The sequence below is a fragment of the Camarhynchus parvulus genome, chromosome 4 (assembly GCF_901933205.1).
Source record: "Camarhynchus parvulus chromosome 4, STF_HiC, whole genome shotgun sequence".
In the NCBI taxonomy this organism is placed as follows: domain Eukaryota; kingdom Metazoa; phylum Chordata; class Aves; order Passeriformes; family Thraupidae; genus Camarhynchus; species Camarhynchus parvulus.
Window position 1 is genome coordinate 38,787,216 of NC_044574.1, and position 12,617 is coordinate 38,799,832.

The 12,617-nt window shown below is 36.7% G+C and overlaps 1 protein-coding gene across 1 annotated transcript in view; it reads right to left on the reverse strand.

Moving 5' to 3' along the window:
• Positions 1–3,257: 3,257 nt before the first annotated feature.
• TLL1 (tolloid like 1) overlaps positions 3,258–12,617 on the reverse strand; it is a 126,985-nt gene continuing 117,625 nt past the window's right edge. Inside the window, exons 19-21 of the mRNA XM_030947157.1 lie at positions 12,201–12,414; positions 6,924–7,174; positions 3,258–5,273 (exon numbers count right to left, since the gene is read on the reverse strand). Coding sequence (XP_030803017.1) covers positions 5,139–5,273; positions 6,924–7,174; positions 12,201–12,414 — 600 coding nt within the window. The 3' untranslated portion in view covers positions 3,258–5,138. The remainder of the gene's footprint in view (positions 5,274–6,923; positions 7,175–12,200; positions 12,415–12,617) is intronic.

Sequence of the window (12,617 nt, forward strand, 5' to 3'; positions counted from 1 at the left end):
AGGGATCCTTTCCAGTAGTTGTAACAACACAGGAAGAATTACTACACCTGAAGGCCATTGAAGACATTCACACAGACAAAAAACCTGTCATCTGTCTTTTTGTCTGTCATGTCACTTAATCTTGCATTATATGAGATATGACAGGTTACAAATAAAAACCAAGGAAAACAATTTCAGAAATGGGATCCAAATACAGGGACTCAAGCCTTGTTAATGTTTCCTTTTGTTATCCACGCAATACCACTGTATCATAAATATTTTCTGTCACTGCCATAGCTTGTTTTCTTTGTGAACTCAGAATGATATATCAGGGGAAATGAGAATATTTTCTTACTTTCAAAATGTGTTTTCCTTTGTTCTTTTTGTTTTAATCAGACTTCATTCATCCCAAATTCATGAAACAATATTAAGCAGCTGCTTATTGTTTTGATCAATTGAATTAAAACAAGCAGAGTAACATTAAAATGTTGTCCCAAGTATGCAATTTAGAGCAGAAAAATTTGATAGTGCTAGAGGGGAAAAAAATCTCAACCTGTAAGAGCTATAGCCCAGTGTTACCCCCTCTCACAAATGGGTAGTCACTCCAGATATACGTGATTAGGAAGCAACGCAAGCCATTTCTTAGGTTGTCTTCAGTTCTCTGTTTGAAAAATTCACTAACCAATGCAATTAGTCATCTAACTGTTCCCTAGGTAGGTGAAAGCAATATATCATAAAGCATTTTTAAAGAATATGAAAGATGCATTCAAAAAACAATATATCAGTAACAGTGCTGACTTTAGAGACTCCATTTTTTAAATGTAATTTAGTTGTATCTGTGATAGCTTTATATTTTGCTTTTTCAGGCACTTTGTTTATTCTGGCTTCTCTTTTTTTTTTTTTGACTAACATTAATAATCAAATCATAATCAGCAAAGATAAAATCAAAATCAGAGCAAGTCCTTTGGTAAGGCTCTGCCAATCTGTATGATCAGGTATGTTAATGTGATATAAACCATCCCCTCCTATTATTCATTTGGACCTAACTTCAGACTTGAAGTCAAAGCAAAATTCTCCTCTGGTTACTGGCCAGGTCTATTTTAAGATTGAATACTTTCCTGAAATTGCATACACATATCAGGTCTCTAAACTCTGAGATCTGTACATTTTGGCAGAACATAACCATTTAATTATAAAAGTTCCAGTGAGCCTCAGCGGTGACCACTCTCTGTGGTGGTGCAGCACACAGTTAGTGCAGTGCACGCACAGCCTGTGAGGTCAACAACAATTTCCTCTGTTAGAACAAATTGGGTCTGCCACTTGTACCCCAACAGCATAGAAAAAGTGCAGAACTGACTGCCCAGGTGGATAAAGCTTCCGTCCAACGAATTCAATTTTTACAGTGGTTCAAAAGCTATCTTTTCTAAATGAAAAGGTAATGCTGCAATATTGTGTTAAGGATCTGATTTGGCTCTCACCCATGCTTAGGTCAACTCGTGATTTCATGGGTCTCACAGCAAGGCAATATTACTCAAATATGTTGTAGACTATAACAAAAGGCCAGCAAAGAACAGAAAATCTGCTGTGTGTGCACCTACCTTGCTTTATTCACTTCAGCTTGACCTCCACAGCTTGTATGTAAGGCAACCATTTGAACTGCTTTCACTGGTGACTTTTACTCTTTTTAACCTTTTTCTCTCTTTTGTTTGTTTAGGGTTTTCTTTAAGGACCCAAGGAAAGCTTCTCACAAACATACCTTACCTTACCTTACCTTCCCTCTTATCTGAGTGTGATATTGATCACAGGATTTGGTCTGCCACAGACTTAAATTCTCCAAGAGCCTGTCATTCCATCAAAAAACCACTTTATGCTAAATTTAACATTAAAGAATAATATTCAGCATGTCAGAAGCTCTTTAGGTAGTTGAGAAGAAAACTTTATCATATGCTCCAGGAAAAGCAATTTAAATCCAGTGACTTTGCCACAGTCAAAAAAAATTTGCGTCAAATAGGAAGCAGAACAAGTATCATCTTCACCCAGATGGGAATGTTGTTAATAAATGCACTGTAACTAGATCTCAAAGCTGAAACTGCACATGTGGATAACCCATACTGCTTTTCACAATTTCAAAAACAAAAATGAAGTATTTTTTCATTATTTTCTTATTGTTAGGCTAGTTATAAGGCATACTTCCCCTATAAGGGAGGAGTTCATTGCATACGTCATTTTTCATTACATCAGGAAAAACCTCCAAGGACGTGTAAATAGCTGTGTTTTTAATAGCATCTGAGAGCACCAAAAGGCACTGACTAGGATCATGGCCAGTGAGAAGATAGAACCCATATGGTCCATTTATCAGCAAGATAATCATTAAAAACACCTCCTGCATTTTCACCACTCCGAAGCATATGAGATCTACAGAGGAATAACCAACCAGAGAAGTAAAATCAAACTTTGTATTTGCAGTTATGGCAACTACTCTCTTCTGACTTCTACATATTCCATGTGAAAAAATCCCAGCAATGCTGTGCTCAAAAGCAATACTTTGACATGACCATAAAGAATCACCTTCCACAGGGCTTTGGAAGTACACCATAATGTGTTACCCCCAATCCAACCTCTTCTCCATCCATTTCTGCTGCACTATTTAATATAGGACAGCAAGGCTTATACAGGGGCCCGTATGAATCAACAACAACAAAAGAAATCTTTCCAAAAAGTAATGATCTTGACTCAACCCTGTGAGTATTAGAGTAATCCTGAGGGGAATAAGAAAGCTAAATTTAGAGAAAATAAAAGCTTTAGCAAACAGAGAGAGATAATATTATGGGGAGATGAGAACAGAAAAGTGGAAAATAAGATAGAATGGAAACTTGCATTTGCTTTCAGCTTCAGGCTTTTCCAGTTCCTTTTGATTAACCATGCCAGGGAGACACTGCTTCTGCTGCTGCTTGCTTTTCTTTCAGAAATTCAAGCATTGGAATTCCACCCAGCTGATAAATTATGTAACAACATCAAAAATACACATTTTATTTTTTTAACTTTTGTAATATCTCTGCCTGAACTTTGTAGTAAAAGACCTTGGAGAAAATGTTTGTAGTTCATTTCTTGATCAAATAACCTGAAAAATGAGCCAAAGGACAGTGGAGCAGCATTATAAAAACACAGAAATGATTAAGCTTTTGAAGTTCACACACATCAGCTATTTAAAAAGAAAAATATATATGAGTAATAACAGGACTGTTAAAACAAGCAAAGAGATCTATACAGACATTCAGTTTTTATTTTTATAAAAAAAGGTCAGATTTATTAGTGCCAATGTATGTTCATAGAAGGAAACAAAAACTAAGCTAATTTGAGTAGCAACTTACATCAAAGGATATCAAAATAATATTTCTTGTAAGTGAAACATAATACTTCATTTAAACTTGATTCTTGCAAACTAGAAGTCCTTGTTATCTGTCTATGAAGCCTTTAAAGAAAAGTTGCTACAGTCAAACAGGGTCCTGATAGAACTTGGCACATAAAGAAACAATTCCATATTCACCCATACAATACCTCTCACTCTCCTGGAGCACTCATTCATACAATACTTACATAATGCATATACATTATGACTAGAGCCATGTACGGCCTAAAGCACATAGAATATCTCAGTTCTAAATGTAACATATCTCTACATCAAAAGCAGGTCTCTGTATTTACAGCAGATGATCTCTCTCTGCAGATGGGGCTTTTGCTTGAAGATCCTTTTGTAAGTGTATGCTAGAGATGCTCGAGTTGTCAAATTATTTATCAAATTAGGAGTGTATCTACAGGAAGATCTGTCTGATTGTGTGCGAGGATTCTAAGGCAATAATAGTAGTTGTTCCACAGGAATAGCACTGCCATTGCAACCCACTTTCCATTGGAGCAGTAAAGCCTTCCTTCTCCAGATGCAGCCAGGTATAGTGAGACATTCATGATCTGCAAACTGTTGGCTCAAAAGTCTAAAACTTCTTGGTTTGTTTTTTTTTTAATGTTCATGGAATAGCACCATAGGAATTCACACTTGATATCAAAAAGATCCTGGGTCTGTTGTTTCATTTTGCTTTTTTCACCACCATGGATAGTCTTACTCTTAGGAAAGAAAACTAACAAAAACCTCTTTGGGAAACTTGTCTTTTGGACACTACTGCAGCTTCATTTCTGAGTAACTGAATCAGGCAAATAGCTCATTCACAAAAAGGTCCAAAGAAATAAAGCCTAGTAGTGGTTTCAAATGTACTGCTGAAAAAAAATTCAGTAGGCGGAATTTCAGATGATCCTTGACCATTTCTCTTTCTCATGGATACAGATTTTGATTCAGGACAGGTTCTCATTTCAGTCTCATTCTATATTCAGTGCAAAATAAGAGCACATCATCAGAGATAGCTTACTTAACCAGTAAACCAAACATTTTCAGATGCTTACACCATTAAAATTCAGTCAGCTAGTGACTGGTCACTAGTGATGACTGATATAACAGTTCAGACTTCTCAGTCATTAGTAAAACAAAATACTCTATAGATCAGTTACATTTCAGAAGTAGGATTTTCCAGTTTCAAAACACTGATAACCTGATATGACAGGTGAATTTGTAAAAAATACAGAACAAGGCAGGAAGGCCTTCCCATTTCGTATCTTCTTCTAAGTCCTTGTACATACCATACGCAGGATTCAAAGTCAAAGCAACTAGGTAGAAGGACAGTATTTGAGTGTGTGACCTAAAAGAGCTTCTTTTCCTTCTAGACACCATACAATTGCCAGAAGGAAGAATGATCTAGAGGGTCACTTCCCCTGAATGAAACTGATTGAATCCATGCGCAGTTCTAGCAAATACTGGACCATGAACAAAAGCTTTTCTATCCTCCCTGCATGCCAAGTCCTTTCACAAGCTCTGCAGAGACAGTCAAGTATGGAGCCTGCAGATCGTCCTCTTGACTATTCCACTGGGACAGGTGATTTTCTTCTTTTATTTTATTTCAGTCACTGGGATTATAAGTCAGCATTTCAACTGAACTTATATTAATAATTTGTGCTAATGACTTCAGTTTTTTTAAAAAATGACACGCCTTCCTTCCTTTTCACTGTGCATTCTTTCTTTCTCACTCTTCTTTTCTGGCATAGAGGTTCTTGTGTTATTTTTTGGTGTGCACGCTATCTGGATATTTTATACTTCTGTATCGTATATGAAATCCTTTCTTGTTGATTGTATCATCAGTGTGAAAGTGAAGCAAAAGAGACTCTCCTGCTGAATAAATTTCTTCTGGTGGCTAAAATAAATTAATAAAAGAAAAAAAATTATCTGTCCACTCTGTGTATTCATACACTATTTTTCTCCTTATGAATATTTCTCTTTTCCTGCTACACCTCATCATGTAATTCCACTGTGTCTCATACAATGCCATCTGACATCATCAGTCAGAACAGTTCTATCTCATTGTGCTCTCAGTTAAGTCTAGAGGCAGACTGAGGAAATAACCTAACTCCTATTTTTTTCTCTAGTTCTGCTGGAGAAAGAAAGTGATTGGGCAGGACCATATACAATATTCTAAATTTAGATTAAAAACAGAGGCCAATACCTACTTTCTATCTTATTCTTCACAGCCCTCACGATGCTGTGTTATTACTGAAGCACAATGATCAGAAGTATAAGCTGAACTACCAAAGCCTTCTTCTAAAGTTGAGAAGGTGGTAATATGTACTAACATACTTATTTTCCCACTCCAGTTTGGATAATTTCACTTTTTATTTTCAACAGCTTTTCTATTTAATTGTATCTATCTTATGTGGCATCTGAAGCCATTCTTTTACAACTTATAAGAACCAAACCACCACCAATGCACAACCATTCCACACAGAGCCCCCAAAAGAAGAAAATAATTCAGCCCATTTTCTGGTTTGCTGCCCTTTTACTTGTAAAATACAGTAACAAAGAAAAATATTGCTTTGTGTGAATTAGTAGACTTTAGACTCAGTTGTAGCATTTCCCTTAGAATACATCCCCTGCAGCACAAGTGGAAGCGCCTTTTGTGCATCATTAATTAGTGTTCAAAAATGCACTAAAAGGATTTAAGCCAGTTTACAGATAACTTGTATGAATGACTAAAATGTTTGATCCAGCTCAGAGGCTGAGAAAGGTGACACATAATTGATTACTTAAGAGCTCCTGTCATCTTACGTAGTCTTTGAAGCCTTTTATCTAGGCAAAGAGTATATGTACAACAGTGTGCATGCACTGGCACACATATAAAGAATTGATGAGGACTTATGGGATCATTGCACCAGTTTTCCCATGGCAGGCAGCCAGCAGACCAATGCAAGTCTAAAATGGGAAATAGGATACAGCATTTTCAGGGTGTCCTCTGGCCAACTTCCTCCATCTCTTACAGTTAAAATGTGCCAGAATGCATATAGGATTTCACAGCTTTCTTAAGGCCCATATTAATCACCCAAGTTAGGAGCATATTTTTTTTTCCTAAAATCAGACTTAAAAGTCAATGAGCATACTATAAATACTTCCCAACTGCCCCTCCTACTTTAAAATGTGGCTTCTTTCCAATTCAAAGAACTTTAATGTAGTAATTTTCAACACTGGTGCATTTCCCTCTATATAAGGAAAAAAAGTTGCTAACTTTTATTTGTGTGCTCATAAACATGCCACTGCCAGCTACTTAAAGCTTAACATGACATTACAATACTTTGGTCAAAAAATACGTAAGAACTTATTGATGAAAATATTTCAAGGGAGTGTTTGCACTATAAGCCTGCAAATTTATTCACTAAAATATGAGGTGGATAATCTAGTACCTTTACTATAAGGTGTTGTAACTGAATCTCATGACCTTTACCTTCCTCTGCCCTGCCTTTCTTATTCTTTTTGTAGAAATGAAAAATAAAAATGTTTCTACCTATTTACTTACCCCAGATCCACAAAATCGACCAAGTCTCACTGCTGCCTTATCATGACCATCAAAAAGCTCCACGTAATCGTAGCCACAGTCTGCCTCTTCCTCAACCTCGAAAGTCTGGAACATCAACTCGACGCGGGAGCCACGCTCGGCCACCAGCAGCCAGTCGCAGTCTGCCTGAACCGGGTAGTTGTTATCACCAAACTGAGCATGTGAGTACAGGTCCTTGGGCTTCAGTTCAGCTTTCAAACGACCACCACACTCTAAATGGAGGGGGAAAGAAGATGAAGAAGCTTATTCAGTGCAAATTTTTGTTTTCTTTTCATAGATAACCTGTCTCATTCAGGCTGTGTGCATTTTAATGCCACAAGCAGGTTAATCAAACAAGCTGAGAGAGAAGTACTACACAGTATGAATAGAACTCTGTCATTCTGAGTTTTCTTATATAAATTCTCTTTTATAACTAGAGAGATTTGAACATAGTTCATAATTTTCAAGTGAAAGACAAAGACAGGGAACACCAAAGAAAAGTGGCTAAAGCAGTATGACAGTCTTTGAGTAGGCACTGGAAAGATTCCTGTGGCCAGCAAGACAGCCACTGTAAGGGTATCCACACTTCAGTGGTGGTGCTTCCACAGGAGTTAATGACACCATTTGCAAGTGATAGGGGAGGATCAGCTCCAGCACACTGTAGTGAGTGACTGAGTGCAAAACTCTTGTTTCACAGTAGTGTCAGCTGTAACCTTAACGTGGTACCTGGAGAGCCAGCTCAATACTAAACACCACTGCAAAGCCTGCTGCCTTGTTTGCTGTGTAGTTCATGGGCAGGCCTTTCTCTGCAAAAGAGTGGGCCAGGAGAAAGCTGCTGCTACCAGATAAACTCTTGTAGCTGAAAGGCTGTTCTTGAGCTGAAAGCCTTTGGCAGGAGATCCACGCCTTTTGTCAAAACCATTATTTTAGCATAAATCTCTACTTGTACACAGTTGCAAAATGGATGTGGGGCTTTAGACTTGTTTATAACTGCTTAAAGTGTTCAAAATTTAAATATTAATTAGCTCTAGTGTAAATGTGAATAAGGTAGGTGTAAAACATATAAGTGTCATTAGAACCCAATAAAGAACAGACGAAAATTGTACTTAAGAGAAAAAAATGCATTATTTCCAAAATGCATTATATTTCCAAAAGGTGGGTACAGGCTTTTTTACTTTACATGTATGAAGATTTCAATGCAAACAGAATAATTTTGTTTTGGTTTCTCATCAAGAACAAATCATCTCTTACACCACTTGATAAAAACATCAAGTGTAAATGAGCTTGAACAAAATACTGAGAATCACAAGTTTAGATTCAATTTTTAAAAATAAACAGATAATTTTACCTGCATTTAAAAATATGTAGATATTACTGATTGATCGTTTTAGAGTAACCTGAAACAAAGAGCAAGATTCAAATCTTTCTAAGCTTTGGTGAAGAGATCCTTTGAATTTTACTTCATGGATCCACCCACACTAAACATGACCAATTGCACTATTATATTGTGAAGAGTCACATTTCAGCTAAGAGTTAATAATAGTAATGACCAAATCCTTACTTTTTAAAAAGAGTGGGTTTTTTCTTAATAGGGTAATGAAGGAATAAAACCAGGAAATATAATTTATGAATAATCCATTATGCATGACCAGTTCAATCTGAAGTTTCAATTTTTTTGCTCTTAAAGAACAAATAAGAGCACATGATAAAACATTGGCAAGAAAGATAGTTCAAACAGTTATTTCTCACTGATATTCTAATTTACTGTTTTTTCTCCCTATTCTGAATTTCATTTGGGGTTTTTTGTTGTTGTTTTGGGTGTTTTTTGGTTTTTTTTTGTTGAGGGGAGAGGGGGTTTGTTTTGGGTTTATTTTTTGTTTGACTGGACTCTTGCCAACATTAGGAACATCTCACTGCCTCAGACACCAAACAGCTGCAAACAAGACAACATTTAATGAACTGCCTGCATTCTTTCCCTCTGCTTGCTACAGAGGACAGGAGCTTAAAGGATAGTTGTAGCCATAAAACCACAGAACAATCCAATTCCTGTTCCCCTGCCCTTCTCTCACAGATTAAGCCTCATACTTTAGAATAGAAATTACAAGCCAAATTTTCAGTTTCTTAAGAATTAAGCTGCAGTTTCAGAAGTCCACATCTAGCCTGCACAATGAGGCTCTGTAGTGGGACTTGTGGGACAGGCACAGCGCAGAGCCGGGCAGCACTGCTTGCTTAGCCTTGGTACCAGAGCTGACCCATTGTGCAGGCACAGCTGCCCTGCTGTAGGCAGGATGTTTGCTTCCAACTGTAAGGAAATATGTCCAACTTGTAAAACCATGGTCATTTGGTACCTTCAGTGAAAGACCCTTTCTAGATCATCTAAGGCACAAAAACCCCTTCGTGTTTCATGACCTTTCTGGGGACTTTCGGGCTTCTTTCAAACACAAGAACAAATTGAGCAGTAGTTTCCTGACTGTTTAACAAGCCAGACAGTTGGGAAAAGCTTAAACCCACACCATCTGAGCTAATGAAACAAGATTATAAATTTGATTCAGCACTCCCATACTGAATTATTACACCTATTTTAGAAGCAACACAGGCATCTAAACTGAGTGACATCTGAGATATTCAAATTTGTTTGAGATATCCTCCCAGCACTGACAGACACGAATAGGACCTACAGTAGATCCGCAACCTCCTAGAGCAGTGGCTGGAAGCCAGGCACCATAAATGAAGCTGTCCAGGAGAGAACTAGATGCCTGAGTTAGGGCAGACAGATCACTCCCTGAGCAATGATGTTTAATGTTCTGTCAGGAGCATTTTTATGAATTCCTCTTGGATAGGTTATGCCTTTTCTGAGAGGGGAAAATATGACAGAATCTCCTTCTAAAACTGTGTTGCACTTTCAAAACAGCATTTTATAAATTTTGCTCCACCCAAGGAAGCCTTTCTAGCCAGTTTATTTTTTAAGCTTTACTGTATTTGCTGCTACATTTTTATCCTGTTTTCAGAAATATTAAATGGAAATTTCGAAATTGGATAGCACTTCAAGCCAAAAAGTGTCATAGAAGGGAAATCATCATTGACAGCATCCACTGGAATAATAAGGGGCCATTAAATGATGAAGATGCCAGGAATACAGCAGCAGGAATAGCTCTGGGCACAGAATCCAGCTACTCATTCACTGCTGCTGTGTTACAGCAGTCCTTTCAGTGACTGAGTTCTGCCAACATGTTAGAAGTGACAGGAGCAGCTTCTTCAGTACTCCCTGTCTGTCTGCACAGGTATACAGGATCAAACACAACCTTATCTGCTCCCATTGCACACCATCAACCATTTTTTCCTAGAAAAGATGAACTAAGGGAGTACAATCCTCTACCCGTACACTTGTTAGGTGTCTGCTCATTCACATGTGCCCACAGCACAGGGGTAAAATTCTCACAGAATTCTCACAGAGAGTCTGTGTTTGGCTCAAGGCTGGAGGAACAGACTGTGAGACCTCAGCCATCCCTCATTCAAACGCTACCTCCAGGTACATGCCAGAGATGAGGGCTCATCTCAGGGAGCAGTCTGTGCAACAGCCACTGACAGAAAAAAATGTCCTCTCTTAAGGAGGCAAACTTTGTAGTTTTTTATAGCATTCTTAAAATCTGGGTAGATTTTATTTTTCTCAGTTTCTCAGAAAAGCACATGCTTGTCCATGCTATAAATGGTTTTATATTTAAGGTACATAAAATTCAGCAGGTCATAACAAAACTTGCAGTCTTTAGTACATCTGAACTTTGTTCACATACTGACTGCTCCAATTCTCCAAACTGAAAGTGAGGAGAATAAATGAGACAGCAGTTTTGCAACACCCGTTCTAGCAAGAGTTCTGACCTTTAACTATATACTCTCAGGTAATTAAAAATGGGTAGTTATTACTCTATCCAATTTTGCATCTAAGGGAAAATGTTGCTGTAGTAGGGAACACAAAACATTGCATGCTTGTAAAAGAGGATTTTCCACAAGAAAAACAAACTGAATTACAGGTAGCTAAACTTTTCACTTTCAAGGCCCAAAAAGGAGACAACAGATATGCAGTTGTCTCCTTTCTCTAAAAGGGAAATTAAATTACCAAAGATTTTGAATTATTTGGAACAAATCAGAAGGAAAAAAAAAACAAAATGCCAGCACTGATATATATAAGGATTTTTTAGCTGAGCATTACACATCAATTTAATGGATATTTTTGGTAATATCATATTAGGTTAACCTTGTAATATTACAATTATATTATTATATATTTTATATATTATACAGATAATATATTATTACTATAATTATATTTTATATAATTTATATTTTATATCTTATTCTATATAATTAAATTTTATTACAGTGTAATAAAACTCACTAACTTTATAATTCTATTCTTAACTATTGCCTGTCATTAAAACTTATCTCCTAGAAGATGTATTTATGAAATATTTTCTGAATTATTTATTGCCTGGATAAATAAGAATGAGCGCTGGAAAGTATGGACAGACATTGTAATTGAAGATTAAAATAAATGCCAAAAAGCCCCAAATCCCCTTGTTTTACTGCAGGCACTGGATGTTCAGAGGTTCAGCACTAGAGGCCACTGTAAGCCAAGCAACATCAGGGGGAAAATCTGTACACTGAAAATGTACCAAAAACTCTATAAATGCAATTACAAACCACTGTTTCCAACTTCAGTGACTTCTGCCAAACAAGAAAATTGGATGGTAAATATGAAGAACATTATATTCTAAAGGTCCTAAAAAGTCTTTAATGTTGTTTTTTCTTATTCTTCTTTGGTTTGTCTTTCCTTTTAAGCGCTACAGGAAAGAAATATCTGTTTACATGAAATCCAGATTTTTGTTGAAGTTAGAACAGGAAAGTAATGGAGGTGCATCACATGTCCCAGTTAAGTGCTGTCATTACAAATACAATGAAAAGATATTCAATCTTTTATAATCTCAAGTAATGAATCCTGAGGAACCTCATTTCTTATTTGACTCTATTTCAACACCCTTTAATTTCTCACCAATGTGAGAGAGAGAGAGACAGGAATATCTAAAATATTAGAGAATACTTTCTGCAATCTCAGACTTTTCCTACTGGGCTTAAGGCTTCATTAGATACAGCTGTTACATCTGTGATCTCATCCGACTCCTACAAAAAAAAAAAAAGTCTGCATATCTACTACTAAAGAACAATGGGTAAGTTATTAGTAAAAAGCACATCCTGATCTCTGACCTGTAGAGTGAGTTGCTTGGAAGCCTTTCCTTTGAACTGAAGCATCAGAAATAAAGCGGAGGAACATTTTGTTTCCAGTAGCAATGAGAGGATCTGGTATTTTATTGCCACATAAGCGTCCCAGGATTGGCGATTTTTCACTTTCACCATCAAACACTTCCAAGTGGTCATAAGCACATTCTTGATGTTGCTCTATTTCAAATTCATTGAAGGTCTAGGGGAAAGAAAAGTAAAATTACCCATTGTGGGACTATATTTACACGGTACATACATATATATGTTAATATGTTATAGAATACAAGGATGTAGTTAAAATGACAGATTTAACATTACTGCTTCTACAAGTCTGTAGATCTGAATAACATATTGATCTTATTGAACTTTTATTGGAATAAAATTAAGACACTGAACTTCAAG